At 34.9% G+C, this 17,604-nt stretch overlaps 1 protein-coding gene across 1 annotated transcript; it reads right to left on the bottom strand.

Annotated features, from left to right (window-relative positions):
• Positions 1 to 986: 986 nt before the first annotated feature.
• LOC139691201 (protein disulfide-isomerase A5) lies at positions 987 to 16,651 on the bottom strand. The gene is made up of 10 exons (XM_071588930.1): positions 16,551 to 16,651; positions 16,183 to 16,412; positions 15,906 to 16,107; positions 15,349 to 15,569; positions 12,069 to 12,237; positions 11,700 to 11,804; positions 7,883 to 8,198; positions 5,779 to 5,984; positions 5,460 to 5,643; positions 987 to 3,568 (listed from the first exon to the last, which is right to left on the bottom strand). Exons 1-10 carry the CDS (start codon positions 16,596 to 16,598, stop codon positions 3,303 to 3,305), a joined length of 1,947 nt encoding a protein of 648 aa, XP_071445031.1. The 5' UTR covers positions 16,599 to 16,651; the 3' UTR covers positions 987 to 3,302.
• Positions 16,652 to 17,604: the final 953 nt, after the last annotated feature.

The following is a 17,604-nucleotide window of genomic DNA, read 5'->3' as shown; positions in this document are numbered from 1 at the left end:
TATGTTGGTAAATATTTCTTTTAATTTGGGATCTCTAATTATGAGTAGCTGTACTTACAGAGTACTTCCTCAAAAATGAAGTACACCAGTCATATGAATCATTACTAATTGTAAATACTATCAAATTAGGAATATTTTGTAAGCAAAAACATTCATCAAATTTCAATATATACCACAGTAAATATCTGTGGATCATAAAAATGTTAATGTATTTATAATGAGACAGATAAAAATGATTAAATATGTGAAATGGCTTCCCCTTTTTTGATTTAATGTAAATATTCAAATAGTCCGAAAAATGTGCCTGTGCCTAAACCATGCAAAATCTCTGAGAAAGATAAGAACTCCGACCTCCATTTAATCTACTTTGAATTAACCAAAAGTATCTCAAACATAAAAATGTAAAAAAGGGAAGTTCATTAGGACTGAATCAATTTTCTTCCTATGCCATAGAGCAAGGCAGTCCAAATAATGTATTCTTAGAATACTGTTGCGCTCCAGCAGTTACTGTATCACTGTCAGTCCCAACTTCCCTTGTAAGGCTAACCAGATTATGCAAGAATGGTGCAACATGTACGTGAGAAAGGACAAATACTGCATTCCCTAATCACTCTTAAAGGAAAATAGTCAGATACCCTCTAGCAAATGGCTTCAAAATGAAGATAGATGATGCATCATCATCATGTTATTATTGGATGGACTAAATACCTGCAGAACATATGAAACAGATTACATAATTGTTCAAGTTTCAGAGGGCTGTGAAATATCCCATTTTTCACAACCCCAAATATTTAAGAAAAAAGGAAAAAGTTCCTCCTTTCTCTGTTATGAACTTTGGAGTGAATGAAATATTGAACTCTTCAAAGGCTGATTTCCAGCAGGTCTTTCATACAAAGTTCAGTTAGATATCAAAAGCTGACAGCTTTTCAGTAATGCAATGAGAGGTTTTTCTAGGATCATAAAACACAGGAAAACAACACTTTTCTTGATCCCCATGTTTACACAAATAACACAGGTAATATTTTATATTAAAATTTACAATGAGTCACATGGACATAAATTATTTCAACCTTGATAAAAATCAACCCTTCCAAACTTCAGCAATGCATTTATAACAGTTACAACGACCAAGTTATGAAAAGGTACCACAATTCTTCCCAATCTTTCACCTATAAATCTATGTGATAAAAGTAGAGAAATAATAATATGTAAGTAAACTCTTTCCAGGTACTAATTAAATGTCATTACGTAGAGTTAATATACACCAATTTTGATACCATGAGTTCTAAATGTTGGCATTTTCGCCACAATTCAAAGTGACTAACAAGAAATGCCTTATATAACAATTGGAAAGAGCATTAGTAACCAGACTATGTTAATGGCTGAATATTAATTCTCTTGTTTCTACCAAAGAATTTATACTTGGATTGCTCACAGTATGGAATTATCAATTATTATCAATTTTTACAAATTTACCCATGCAATACTGCAGTAAGAGAGTAAGGATTGGCTGTCACAAAATTTTTCATCTTACTCACTCCTTATAGGATTAGAGTTAATGTTCAATCCAAGTTACTATAAAATTACAATAATTAAACTAACATACTAATAGCTCCATCACAATTTAAATATATTTGGCCCGGATATTCACAAACACTCCATGCCAAGGTTCAGTTTTATACATAGAGCTGGATTTCCAAAAGCTATAGTGATAAGGAGGCCCTTTTCCATTCACTAAATAATATATCATAAAAATTCTTTTAGTTGCCTTTCTCTGTTGAAGATTTTTCCATAAAGTGTATATAAACATCATATAAATAGCCATGAAATAATCAACAACATTAAAAATCATTACTGTTGGAAGGAGTAAGTAAGGAACATCATAGTTCCTTGAGCTACATGTAAATTCAGTTCTGTGTACCTGTTATTAACATTGGCTTAAAACATCCTTCTAGTATTGTAATGTTGATTATGATGCATTAATTCTTTCATACCAATCAGCAATGGTATTATTTAGCCCAGACAAAAATAATTATAATAAAATTACGTATTTACAATATAATCATCCCCCACTCAACGAAAGACTTATGGAACAATTGCCAGTTTTGAATCACAACATGCCTTCATTAGGTTTTTTAGGCATAATAAGTACTCATAGAAGAGTCAACTTTTAAAATATGTATAGACGAGGGAAATATGGCCAACTTAAAAACTGATCCAAGGTGGAACACTCACTAATAAAATAAGCATTGAAAATACAAGTACATAAGTACATTATGCCCAACCAATTTAGCTAAGCAACCCAAAATTAATCCATATGAATTCCCTAAAAAGGTTTTTTATTATAGCAGTCAAAGAAAAAAAACATCAAATAAATACCTAACCATCCCAAAAATACATGAAAAACATTCAACATACAACTTACATATTCAAGCAAATACCAAGACAAATGATAATAATACAGTTTGGCAATTTAAAGCATTAATAGTGATGTTAAGGTGATCCTATTTTTAAAAATTTTAATCATAGAATATAAAAAACTATATTTTTGAGAGCAAGTGCAAGAATTAATTATTTTAAAAAATACATACAAAAGCAAGCCCTTGTTACCTTTTAATTTAATCAGCAGCAACTGATACCCTCAGAGTTCAATGTTAAAAATAATTTAGTTACGATTATTTATAATTCATTATATGGCAGTTAAGGTCTGCCGTTGGAAAAATGTAAAAAAATATAAATCTCATTTTAATGTTATGGCCATTAGCCTTCATAGGCGGACTATCAATTTAACCACTGGCATCACAAAATTAATCCCTGTATAAACTGACGAAATTGCCATGTAACAGCCCTTTAAAGCACTAATTTCAATAATTCACAACACTAGCCTCTTAAAAAACCTTTTGGAATTTGCCACCATTGAGAGATGCCTAGGTGTGCCAAATGAATATCAGAGACATGCAATTGTGATGGTTGTGGAAATATTATATAGTGTTGGTTTGTGCAAAATACTGTGAGATAAAAATTTTAGGGTGAATTTCAATACATACACAAAAGCTCCCTGACATACTTCTTGAACACCATGGTGGACAAACTCCTACAATATCACCCAAATTTGAGCCCTTTTACTCAATGCTCCTGCATGGCATAAAATGATGTACTCACATGATCTCTCTTTTAAAATTAAGTGCAATTTTTTTGCACTGAAGCCACTCAAAAACAGTTCACCAGCAACAATTTAAAATGAGAAGAATGTGCACCAAATAGAGAGCTCTCTAGTACAAGTATATGTAGTTCTTCCCAGCTCATAACTCATCTCTATTGTCCAGCACTGCTTTTCTTAAGAAGTTTACAAATGCTTTTGCTGACCTCTCACCACTGTAATTCTTAACAAATGTTGACTTCCTGAAGAGCTGAAGGGCTGGAAATGACTCCACTTTCTGCTGAGTGCAGAGAGATTTTTCAAGCTGGCAATTGATTGTTGCAATAATTGCTTCCACCCCTAAGTTAACCGTCAATTCTTGAGAGGCATCTTTTAGCTCGGACAATAGCTCTTGACAATTTTTGCAACCTAGTAATCAGATTAGGAAGTAAAAAACACACTGGATTACTGATTTTATATAACTCCTAAGACCATAAAAACCACAATAATGTACAAATCAATACACATTTACAATTGTTATAAATAGGTTTTGGTTTTCACTAATGTGTGTACATGGCACCTTAATTACATTTCTTTCTGAAAAGGCAATCATTGTTAAGAGAGAAATTGAATGCATGCATGCAGGAACACAATGAAATAAAATATTGTTTTCAGAAGCTTCAATCAGCAGTGTTTGTCAAGAATAATCAGGATAAATATTATGCTATCAGAGGAGTTTAAGAGAAAATGGACGGCCATTTGCATCAACAATGGATGCCATCCACTAATATGTAGAACTGTAGGATAATTGAGATATTAATAAAAATCACACTAATTATTTTGAAAAGTTTAGTGCGGCCATCTTAACCTGTAAACATTTATTTTGATATGAGCATAATGATGTGGCATAAATGTTGAATGATTGTTGAATATGTGATTTAAACCCAGAGGAATATGCATTTGTTTTTTAAAATGATAAATTCAAATTTTAGTACCCATGAATTTCAAAATATGACTTGGGAATAAAATTATCTATAAGCTCCTCACTGCATAGGAACTATCAAGCAGAGCATTTTTAAGTATTATTTTTCTTTAGAATGCATTCACTTACAGGTCTCTAATTACTTTCAAAATTCTTCCTCAATTTACTTCATCCTTGCAAGGAAGTAATCAAAGCCACAATGGTGTAGGCCACAAGAAATCTATCCTGATCTGCTATCCAAATCTGACAGAATATTCACACCAAATGAATGAGTACTAAAGTGAATTTTGTCTACATCCCAACACCCACCCTTCTCTCATGGATGAAAATGAATGATTAAACACGTTGCCCTTACTAGGAGGAGGAACATATTGAGCATATGAGTATTCTAGGAAGCAAAGTAAATACTGCAAATAATTAAAACACCCAATACTTTTAGTTGTATTTAGGACACTGTGGAGGCTAAAGGCAAATTGCAATGTTAACTTATTTCATGTTAATCAATAGTTTCAAAATAACTTATTTGGGATCCCGGCCAATTAAGATACTGTAATGAGATACATTGAAATTAATGACTAAAGCATTACATTGACAGGATAAATACAGCCCTGATGAAGAAATTAGCTTTTTGTGAACTAATTACATGGTTAAATCATTATATTAATCAATTTTTAGCTGTGATTATATATGTAATTTGACAGTTCACTGAATAAAAAACTTGTTCTTTCATAAAGGCAATCATGACCAAAAATACACCAGCAATTTTTCATAGGAATACTAGAGGTTCATGAAGATTATTTTATCATCAATAAAGAAGACAATAATAATGATTTTGACAAATACATGGGCATACTATCTAGGGAATTGTAAAAGGAAATTTGAAAACACTGGCTCAGTGCTGACTCAACAGAGGGCTCCCTTCTGAGAGCAATAATCTTGTCATTGCTCAAAAAATAGAATAATCTACTTTACCCACTTTAATGACAGCAAGACTAACAGGAGAAAAATATGAATGTAAAAAAGGCAATGTTTCAATAACAGCTTGGAAAGTAGCTGTCACACTGACTTCATATGCCTGTCCAGTGGACAGAACTCCCCATTTCCGTTATTTACACTAATGGGGAGGCATTCATTTTCAAGAATAGTCTACATTAGTCATAAAATCGAGGCAGATATTAAAAAATACAATCTACTTAGCTGGGTAAATATATGTAACTAGTTTCATGGTATTTCAAAATTATCAAAGAGGAATTATTCCACTATCATTGATATGCACTCTTCAATTTAGTGCTTTATCTAGGGCAAAATGCCTATAATATTGTTATATCAAATACTTACCTGGAGTAAAGAACATAAGAAGAACTACCCGATAGGAATTAATTGTGGAATGAAATGTGTCTTTTGTAAGCTCCATGAGATCAACAGTAGGTATGTTTCCAATTGGAATTTGTTCAGTTATAGACTCAGCATAATTAGATGACAGCAAGCGGCGTTCATTAATGAATTTGATGAAGTCTTTTACCTACAAAAATGAGACAATGAATATAAAAATGGGCTCAGAAATGAAGATAAACTGCTAAATTAGATATACAACTATTATCACTCATAGTTAAATGATATGACATTCACATAGCTACTATACAGTAAAAATACTAACCGTGCGATCACCCGAATAAGGAATAGGTTCTTCCTTATTGTAATAGTGATAGTACTTTATTGTTGGATATCCAGACACATTCACAACTGAGCAAAGAGCAGATTGAACTGTACAGTCAACAGCAGCAAATTCCACCTTAGAATCATCTTTAAAATGCTCAGCAGCTGCCTTGAACTCTGGTTTGGATTTCTTGCAATGACCGCACCCTATGGATTTAGGAAACATACCATAAAAATGAGCAAACTCATGAGTCTTTTACCAATACTTTTCATTTGCACATCAATAATTCTACAGATCACAATAGAAAATAATTTAAAAAAAATAAGAACAGTAACACAACCGACAGTAAAATTTAGTTTTGTATCACAGAATAATGGGAATACTATTTAACTTGTCTGAGCACATTATTAACATGAATTTGGTCATTTTCAGAACTAAGGTGCTGCACTAATTTGAAAGTTATCAATTCAAAAGCCAATCCGCTCAAGTGTGCATTTTTTTCTAGAGAAGTGATCTCACCCAGTGATGAGATTTCATTCCTAATACATCTCAAATCAGAAAACTTTCGAAAAAATGTTTCTTGATTTGTGCAGAACTAGCAATTCTGCCATTAAATACAGAACTGCATCATTTGGCGGTGGTCTTAGCAGTGTGCAACATTGGGATTTAAGCTCATGCCTCCAGAGGGGCTGATGGACTAACTACAGCCATTTGCTATAGAAGTAAACAATTTTCCTGGAAATTAATTATACAATGCAAACATTTTCCAGGCATCACTACGTAGTCTGCCTGTAATTACATCTTGCTGAATTACTACTAGAATCATTTTCAGATATCTTCGGCACTGAGGGACTGACCCAAGTTATTTGGGCCATGGAAAATTTAGCTTGTGGCTTTGTAGAAACCAACTAGAATGCAGTAGGCAGGGTTTAGCTTCTTGAAAATTTAGTGGCTCCTAATTAGACCTCTCTTTTGTGCACAATGTGAAACTGTATACTATGTTGCCAAACCTACACATCCCTCATTTGCTTGAATTCCTCTCATGCTTTTTCTGTATTTTATTCCTTTCCCATTTAATGTGCTTCCTCCACTTTCTCATCTTTGGATTTCCTTCTCCTTACCTTCACTTTCTCTCTTCTTTGTTTTGCTACTATCTTTTCTCTCTTTTGTCTACCTACCACCATCACTATCATTATTCGTTTTTTCCTCCCTTTATGAGAATATTTCTTCCAAGGGCTTGTACAGATCTTCAAACAATTTCAAGACAAATTGGTGACAGCAAATTTGTGCATCATCTGGTGTGAAATCAACTGGGTTATTGAAAGGAAAATGATAGCTTAAAATTGCCATAAAACAAAGAAAAGCGTTAACTTTAGTTTCCTAATGTCGACTTGGGAACCAAGACAAGTGCTGTGTACAACCCTGTACCCCTGAGAATCCCCCTTAATTTCTAAGATCAGTCCCTACAGGTAAAATAATGGGAAACAAAACTTTTGCTATTGTTTCAGGGACTGTGCCATCAGCCTTGTGATTGCAGGAAACTCTCTATATGAGCCAACCATTGATGAAGGGCCAGTCCCAAAAATATCTGAAAATGATAAAACCTTTACTACCCTCCTTTCTTCTGTGTGTATGGGAGGGGGCAAATTATACATTCCCAATTCAAATAGCAAGCTGAGGCCAAGAAAGGAAATGTACATGTCTGAAACTGTGTGACTGACAAGGAAGTGTAAGATGAAATTCTATTTTCATATCATTTCATAAATTATCTACGAGCATAATGAAGAGAGGGAGAAAAGATAAAAAAAGGCTCAGAGTCTACATTTTGATTTAATACCAATTGCATTTTGCTCTGATAGATCTTTAAATTTTCTTACATGGACATTTTATTTTACCTAATGGTGACAACAAGGTGCTCATTGAAATTATTCAACATGTAATCAAACTATTAAATGTTCTTAAAATTGGTAAAATAATGCACCTGCTCATTTAATATTTTAAAATAATAGCTTAGGAATAGTTTGTTTTTTATTTAATAAGAGTCCCCAGGCTGCTGTTTGTGAAATGTAAGGTTTAGAAAGAAAGGCTCTAAGCCAATACCTACATGGAGCATAAAACATGACTAGAACATGCTTCTTCTTTCTCAGGAACTGCTTGAAAATTTCCTCCGTAAGATGAACGACATTGTTTCCATCTCCAGTTGGTTCTTCACTCCATGGTGCCTCAGGTGGGGGAGGTGGAGCTGGCTCTTTAGGGTTGCGCATGAATTCAATCATGGCATCAGAAGTTCGGATGCTTCCCACATCAAAAGCAAATTCACCATTTTTAAAGTACTTTACTGTAGGATAACCGCGCACATTGTAGGAGCGTCCTAACTCTGCATACTTTGTAGCATCTACAGCAGCTAATATACCAGGTATCTAAAACCAATAAAGTTTTAAAAAAAGATAAAAATATGCACTGGAAAAATATAACATTTTATATATATTTTATAAATAATAAACATTCCCACATAATAAAGAGTGGGTGCCAGAAAAATGAATGAAACAACATGAGAACATCAACTAAGATTGAGGGTTTGCTGCACCATAAAAGAGCTAATGCATACTACCTTGATCAAAAAGTTCCCGGAATAACCACCGTGTGGCGCTCCCATTGTTCCGATTTGAGTTCTGTTTTTTTTGTTAAATTGGTACATCTGTTGTTGATATTCCCTTTAAATCTTAGTGTCATAACTTGACATTTCCAAAAGTTACGTAGCCAAGAGTACATCTATCTCTGTGTGTGTTGGCGATTTTTTACAATTGCAGAAATGGATTTAAATTTGCAACAACGAACTTGTATTAAATTTTGCGTAAAAAACGGATTTAGTGGCGCACGGACATTGGAAATGATGGAAAAGTGTTTCGGCAACGATTCTCTAAAAAAAACGGTCGTTTACCAGTGGCACGAGCGGTTCAGAAGTGGTCGTGAGTCAATCGAAGATGATGAACTTATCCTCATAGCTGAATCTCTTCCACTACCATGCATAGAATTTCATCATTGTTTCCTTTCCGTCCACTTTATTTTCCCACTATTTTCTACACCCAAATCTCAAAAGCCTACCCTCATTCTTAACGACCAAGTTACTGAGCCGCACAAAACTCGCTTTATATCATATTATTTATTATAAGGTAATCTACCGGTTAAGGTAGATTTTGGATGGACACAACTAGCGAATAAATATTTTATGACTCCTAAAAAAACACAAGTTTCACCATATTTTCTCTACATACATTTTTACTTTACATTTCTGTCATAAAATAATTTTTTTTAAGAACTCCCGCCTGAAACATTTTCTGTACACAACGCGGCTCTTCTTTTATTGTAATAATAATTGGCAAATTTTTGTCTAAAACACTTTTCAAGTAATTGATAGCCCCTGATTTGTTTAAATCTTAAATTAAATTAAAAAGCCCCTACTTTCATGTTTAATTTATCCTTTTTATTTCTTGAGGACCTCATTACCTACGTTTATTTGTGATTATTTCTCATTCCATACATATTATATTGGTTCAATACTGCGTAAAAAAATGATTGCAGTCTTGGCTGACTGGCCGATTAAAATTGATCTTCCACAGATCGATCGATCTGTTCTCCAACTATTTTCATTAATATCTCCAGTCTTTGCTTCACCATTTTATACGCGTTTAATTTGAGAATCACGCACGATAACGGAAAACCCTGTCCTATACTCCTGCCAGTCATTACTTAATCTAATTATCCGCGACCCGAACTTGGGCAGTCCGAGACATGCACAGGTTTCGGGTAAGTCGTAATTCCTATCTTCTGCAGCATAATCTCTAATTCGACCCTGTTTACTCTGCCGAATGCCTTCTGAAGTTATGCGTAACAAATAAATACATCCAGGTTGTATATTTGTGTCTTCAATTGATAATTAATCGACAATATTCTATACCCACGTGCTCTAAGTTTGCTCTTCTTCTTCCTAACATTTTAATCATTATGCTGCTTCTCCTATTACTCGGTAACTATCGCTCCATCTCACTCCTTGAAGTCCTAATATAGCTATATTTTCTCTAATCATCTCTTGCTTGATGCTTTCTGTCTCCCCTGTCCTCAGATCTTCCTAGCATTCCAAGTCCCGATTCTGTCTGTTGCGGTCCTTCTACTGAGTTTTTCGTGCTGCTATTGCCAATCACGTAGTGCAAGGATATCATTTGATGATAACCGCGGAAGCCTTGCCTCCCCCGCTGCTGGAAATAACACCTGTGGGCTACAGGCAAGTCTCGTAGTTGCCAGGACTGGTTATCAAATGTGTCCATCATAGTTTCGTGGAATAAGTAATTTAGATAATTTCCTATTACCCTCCTCAATGATTTTTAATGAGTTCCCAAGACTTAGAATGGACGTGCACTTAAGTCAAGACGTATTTGCAGATACCACACTGAACACCTTTCGTTTGGCTCTTCGGGCTATCTGACGTGAGCGGCCCTGAAAGAAACAGTTATACTACCTTGATCAAAAAGTTCCCGGAATAACCACCGTGTGGCGCTCCCATCGTTCCGATTTGAGTTCTGTTTTTTTGTTAAATTGGTACATCTGTTGTTGATATTCCCTTTAAATCTTAGTGTCATAACTTGACATTTGCAAAAGTTACGTAGCCAAGAGTACATCTATCTCTGTGTGTGTTGGCGATTTTTTACAATTGCAGAAATGGATTTAAATTTGCAACAACGAACTTGTATTAAATTTTGCGTAAAAAACGGATTTAGTGGCGCACGGACGTTGGAAATGATGGAAAAGTGTTTCGGCAACGATTCTCTAAAAAAAACGGTCGTTTACCAGTGGCACGAGCGGTTCAGAAGTGGTCGTGAGTCAATCGAAGATGATGAACGCAGTGGCAGACCATCGACATCGAAAGTCGGTGAAAAAATTGATAAAGTAAAAGAAATGTTGGTCAATAACCGCAAATTAACCATCAGAGAAATAGCGGAGGACTTGAACATTGCCTATGGATCCGCCCAAGACATTGTGGTTAATGATTTGGGTTTCCGTCGTGTAGCAGCAAAGTTGGTGCCAAAATACCTCAATTTCATGCAAAAAAGAGACCGTGTTGACGTCGCAAAAGACATGATTTGCGAGGCTGAATCCGATCCCACATTCATCAAAAGGATCATTACTGGAGACGAGACGTGGGTTTATGAGTACGACACGCAATCCAGACATCAGGCAAGTGAATGGCGTTCACCAAATGAGCCGAGACCAAAAAAACCACGTCGTTTTCAGTCAAAAAAGAAGGCAATGCTGACGGTTTTCATGGATTACAACGGTGTAGTGCATCATGAATTTTTGCCAGAAGGCCAGACAGTAAACAAAGAGTATTATTTGGGCGTTATGAGATGTTTGCGTGAAGCAATTCGCCGAAAGAGACCAGAAATGTGGGCAGAAAACTCGTGGATTTTGCACCATGATAACGCACCGTCGCACAGTGCTATCATTATTCGTAATTTTTTTGACGAAAAATGCAACAAATACCATCCAACAGCCACCGAATTCACCTGATTTGGCTCCCTGTGACTTCTTTCTGTTCAATCGAGTTAAAAAACCATTACGGGGAACGCGTTTTAGCAGCCGAGAGGAAGTAATGGAAAAATCGCAGGAAGCACTGATGGACATACCGAAAACCGACCGTAACTTTTGCAAATGTCAAGTTATGACACTAAGATTTAAAGGGAATATCAACAACAGATGTACCAATTTAACAAAAAAACAGAACTCAAATCGGAACAATGGGAGCGCCACACGGTGGTTATTCCGGGAACTTTTTGATCAAGGTAGTATATACACATACGAGATGAATCAAACCATTTTACGACACAATTTCTGCTACAAAATGATCTACTATATTTTAATCTTACCCCTTTATCTTTCATCACCGAAGCTGCCTTTTCATATTCAGGTTTCATTTTCTTGCAATGTCCACACCATGGTGCATAGAACATCACCAAAACTGACGAGTGTTCCTGTTGAAATAAAATATATTTATACAGATATATTTTTATTATGAAATTAACTAGCTATGGAAATAATCAAAATTCTCAAAAATAGTTCTGATTAATTTTTAAACAAATGATGAAATTTTTGATTTAATAAAATTCAAGATGTAAACGTATATCCAATTTTATTTGCAGTGGCAGTTTTCAATAGCTCGCTATTCATTTTTTTTACCTTAAATGCCTACATTTTAGAGCACCAAATGGTACTTGCATTGAGGAAGAGGCACTCACTTTTATTACACTGTGAAAGTTATTTTCCTCCAAATGTACTACATCATTCACATCATCTGACCATTCTTCCTCCTTCATCTTTACTGGCTCGATTGTTGGATCTTTCATGAAGTTAACAAGAGCATCTCTTTTATTTTCACCTTCATAGTTATATATCGGCTTCCCATTGCTGAAAAATACAGAAACATATATTAATGGAGTGATGCATTTTATATACCTATTGATTTTGATGCTTGACTTACCACAAAAAGTTGTCATTGACTCTTTATGGGGTTTGTAATACATAATTATAGAATAATGCCTCTTTTTTCTTTCTTATGTTTGTTTTGCTGTTCTGTATAAACTGGTATGTTTTGGAGCTATTAAGAACTAGTTGGGTAGTAGCTAGTAGCTTTGGGATAGGCAACTGACAGCTGAGGTCATTTGTGCCTTTAGGGATGGATGGGAATGGAGGAAGGGTAGATAAGGACCAGACATCAGCATTAGCCTACTCTTAATGCAAGGTGCCAAGGGGTCACATTATAACATCCCACCCAACAGGCATTATACTCACTAAAAGTGCTCTACACAAATCACCCCAAGTAGGAATCAAGATACCACAGAATAAAATCTACCTGGATTCCTGGATTCAAACCCGGGCCCGCTGGGTGGGAAGCAATTATTAAAGCCAGTGCATTATCCTGATTGCCAACTAGCTGGGGTGATGGCTTATAAAATATACCGATTGTTACACATAAAATGAGAAAGAGTTCAATGATATAGACAACCAAAGGACTGCCTACTTTCATTCCTAAAACATAATAGTGGTGTGCAGCATTGGGATTTAAGCTCATTTCTCCAAAGGGGCTGATAGCCCACCTCCTGCTATTTGCTCTAGAAGTAAACAATTTACCTGGAAATTATTTATAACATGCAAACATTTTCCAGGCATTATAATGATTAAAGTGACAATAAGTCTTACATTGCTCACTCACTCTCTAAATGCATTTACTCATTAACAAGATTAACTGGATATTAATGAAAATTGCACAGATGAGCATACACACTGTTTAATAAACCCAGTAAAATAATGCTAGAACTAATTCACAGAGACATCATGGGTAAAGCAGAGCATCAGCAGAAGAGAGAAGGTTTGTACTTACCTGTTAATTATTCAAGGTGCTTTATAGTTAAATTTTATCTGGAAAGAGTAGTGCTAGTAACATTTAACACTGAACAGGAAAACCATCACAAGCTAATGCTGAAGTTTGCATTGCAAACATATTATGGCAGGTAAAAGCACATTGCAGAAACATTTCAACATGATTTTGGAGCAACATGGTAATGTATAGGAGAAGTGTACCCTCTCTCCCCCAACAGAATGGTATTCCTGAAAAACAGGACCAAACTGTGACTGAGATGACTAGGCTTTTGTCGATTCAATGAGTTATTGGATAATTTTTGGGTACAGGCATTTAATATCTATTGTCACATTAGGAAACTTATGTCAGAAATTGCAAAATCTCAATTGAACTATAAAATGATAAGGAATTCGATCAACAGGAGCTGTTCAATGAAGATGATTGGATATGGATAGCTACAGAAAGTGACAGAAATTTTGAACCAAGGCACGAGGCAGGTGTATTTTAATGATATGAAGGTAACAGAAAGGACTGTAGAAATCGGCATTTGAGAATGCAGGTGTGTCATAGGGTACTGTCAGAAGTGTGTGCATCCACATAAATGATGGTGCAAATGTAAACACTATTAATGAAAACAACATTGGCAGTGACAAGAATATGTTACTAATGGAAAATACTTCTCCATCTAGAGAGATTAGGGAAAGTTTTCTTTGGACTTAGACATGGAATCAGTAGTTACACAAGCAGAGAACAGTGCTGCAGCAAGCAAAATAGTACCACTGACTAGGGAGAAATAAAATAAATGTATACCTATGCTTTAGTTCTGCAAATTACCCCAATCCAGATGAGCCTGCACAGGTCAAGGAGACTTAAGATAGTGATTACAGTGATGAAATGGTAGCTTCCATGGAGGATGCTATTAGAAATCTCAAGGAAAAGTGTGCGGTCCAAAATGCAAACACCCAAGGAAAAGAAAGTGATAAGATCAAAGTGGGTATTGAAACTAAAACGTAATCAACACGATCACTTTGAAAGATTTAAGGCTGAATTAGTAAGCTATTTAAGAGGATTTTCTCAGGCTCCAGGATATAATTATCATAATATCTAGTCCTGTAGCAAAAAGTAGAACAATCAAAGTTCTGATGACAACTACTTAAAATGACTGGGTTCAAGAAATTGTAGTTGTACCTTGTGCTTATTTAAAATAGTGATATCAATAAAGAGATACACATGGGACAGCCTTTACATTTTGTACAACGATGATTACAACTTAGTGCTTAGATTACATAGCAGTATTTACAGCCGGAAACAACCAGACTAGTAATAGCATATTGACATTAAACTAAGCGATTTGCAGCTAAAACCAACCTAACATGATCCCTGTATTTATGTTGACAACGTGACCAGATAGTAGCCTAATGCATGGGTGTTCTGGAGGTATGGGGATTAAATGTGTAAAATTTGATCGAGGTAGATATTGTAAAACCATGGTAATATTGATTCTGTACTAGCACATAAGACCTCAACACTTGTTTAAAAAGGCTGTCACAACATTAGGTCTTAAGTTTTACTCAACCATTCACTATAAATTAGACGAGTCATATAAATACTCTGTATTTGTTTATGATAACTCCATACTGTCAAGCCAATATTCAACAAGAGGAATACCTTTTTTTAAATTCAGCAGCATATATTTATGTTCAGAAGAGACTTTACCATAATTATGCCATTAATAACTTTTTCTCATGTATGTGCATGACTCATAGAAGCATCAATTGTGAAAAATGATGGGTATGAATTTTCAGCTTTTAATATGGTCTCTTGTAACAAAAAATAAAAACTATTAAAAAACAAGGGGTTTTATCATTTACTTAGAGAACCATGAAAAGAATGATAAAAATGTAGCTAACACAGCCAAAATTGACTCTCCAGAGAGCTCAATTACAGTGAGTACTTTTTCCCAACATAGTTGCCTAGTGACAGACTTCATGGCAAATCCTTCGGTTTCATATGACAATTGGAGTTAATTTAAACCATTAATCCCAGGTTGAATCTTAGAATAAAAATTTGTCAGGCTATTCAATATTACTGCAGTAATCACCAACAACATCTAATACTACATCATTAAAAATAGGATTAAAAAATAAAAAGATTTTTACTCAAAATACAGCAACGTGGGGAATCCAGTTATGTTGTATTGCTGCCTCAGAACTGAATTTTCAGGCCGGTTGACATCAATGGCAGCTAAAACTGAGTGCCCTTTAAGGACCTTTGCTGCCAAAATATACTCTGGTTTCAATTGCTTGCAGAATCCACACCAAGGTGCATAGAACATGACCAAAACAGGTTTGCTTTCTTTCCTCAGATATTTTGTCAAAGCCTGAAATAAAGTTCATTTAATGTTATTCAGTAATGTACTTCTCAATTGATATTTCTTTCGCTCCTAAGATGGTTCAACAATGAATCACAAAGCTGGAATGTGGAGCTGATACACAAGTCTTTTTGACTACTTGCTCTGCAAGAGGGAATCTGATGGTTCCTTCCTCGCCAATATTCATTGTTAATATGACAAACATATATCATAAGCTAAGTGTGCTAAACATAGTACCGTCAGAAATGCAATGACAATCGATTACATTAAATATTAGAAAATAAAGATTAACTCTCAGCGTAACTAAGCAGTATCAGTTAGCAGCAAGATATACTAAATATTCACCTCCGAATCCTGGAAATGGATAACGTCTGAAACGCTCTCTTCCTCCCAGGGGATGTCACCTGTTGGATCGCGCATGAAAGTGGTCATTGATTGAACTGTCTCCCGCCTGTCATAATCCTTATGGAAATCTCCGTCTTTAAAATGTTTCAAAACAAAGTTCTGGGGCTTTACTTTATAATTTTTACAAATTTTTTTACCGTCCCTGCAAATAAAAATCACGAAATAGTAAAACGATTTCTTAGCAACTGCCCACGTATATTGAAAGAAAGCTTATTACCCAGAGCAATCTACAATGATCATTGTTCCTTGTCCCTTGATGGTTTCCCCTACTTCTCTAAAAATTCGCAATATATGGGAGTTTTGCTTTATCGAACTCACAAAGCAAACGAGGACGTTGTTCTTAGTTCTTAAAATTTTTTTGAATTCCTTCATATCCGATATTTCCTCAGCTGCTTGCTTTTGGGTGTAAGTTTTATTTTGAACAGTATCTGCAGGTGGCAACGTTGCCTGAAATCAAGTAAATAGGATAATGTACACACATCAAAGTCGTTATTCCTTGAAGACACCTGTTTGTAAATATCGCAAAGCAAATGTAATGTGAAAATATTCTAATGAACTTGGCATTTTCATTATAAGATAGATTACCAAAAATAATAACGTTAATGTGAAACTCAACACTATCCTGAGAAGCATTGTGCTGTTTTAAAAGAAACTTTCAGCAAACCAAATACCGGCTACTCTCTCCCACGTCTTTAAATTTAATTTTACTGATACGTGAAGATAGCGCACATATCGGACGTTTCTATCGAAGCCATTTGACAAATCGATTTCTAAATACAATCCACCACCAATTTCGAATGCTACTTGCAAAGACGAATGCATGCTAAACAATTTACGTTACGTACTCTAAGGAGAATGGAAAAAGGATTTTGGTGTCCAATTTTTAATCTTTGCGAAGATCATTAATCTGTGAAAGGAGAAAGATTTATTCGCTTGAAGTGCAACGGATTATTTAAATTAAATCGTTATATTAAGAATGGGTAGGAGGTTTTGACGTTTGAAGGAGGTTTGTAATGTCGTTTTCCATGAGTACTCAAGCTTATATATTAAGGGGTGATGTTCGTCAAGTATAAAAAGTACTATGAGGATAGTACCTATCTCCTCTTAAAATGTTTTGTTGATTCTAACTTAGCATCACCAACGTTATAGCTTAGGTTGGCATCATTAGACTATATCCAACCCATTTAGTGAGTCTAAACTGATCTTAACTTTCAATTTGGGGGAGTCATTGTTTTGTCATGGTATAAATATATAGTATTAGATAATTTTTATTTTTTCCAAAAACAAGTATTTTGTATCTTGGTTGAACAGAATTAAACTCATTGTACTTTTATTTGTAAGAATATTGATACATGCTTCGATGTTATTATTCACATTTATTAAGTCAAGGTTGTAATCCTCCACATGAATTACAGCAGTGACGTAATGGACGCGCTTGCTTGATCTGAAAAATGCTAGGCTGCGCGTACAGGCACTTGTGATTTATAAAGAATAAAAGTCTTTAAACGAAATTGACAAGGTTTTTAATGAAATTGCATTGGTATGCTTCAATGTTTCAGTACCTTCCGGTTTAAGCTAGTTTTCCCTGTCTAAATTTGTAGTCAACAATCATGAAAATATCGATTTTTTCAAAAAAGCC

The sequence above is a fragment of the Hetaerina americana genome, unplaced genomic scaffold, assembly GCF_022747635.1.
Source record: "Hetaerina americana unplaced genomic scaffold, ioHetAmer1.1.p SCAF_30, whole genome shotgun sequence".
In the NCBI taxonomy this organism is placed as follows: domain Eukaryota; kingdom Metazoa; phylum Arthropoda; class Insecta; order Odonata; family Calopterygidae; genus Hetaerina; species Hetaerina americana.
This window is presented reverse-complemented; position numbering and strand designations above follow the sequence as displayed.

Coding starts and splice junctions, on each gene's coding strand:
- LOC139691201 (XM_071588930.1), bottom strand. CDS start 16,598: ATGCTTCTCAGGATAGTGTTGAGTTTCACATTAACGTTATTATTTTTG. Junction 15,570..15,905: donor TCCATTTCCAGGATTCGGAG/GTGAATATTTAG, acceptor ACTTTATTTCAG/GCTTTGACAAAATATCTGAG. Junction 5,644..5,778: donor CTTATTCGGGTGATCGCACG/GTTAGTATTTTT, acceptor TCATTTTTGTAG/GTAAAAGACTTCATCAAATT.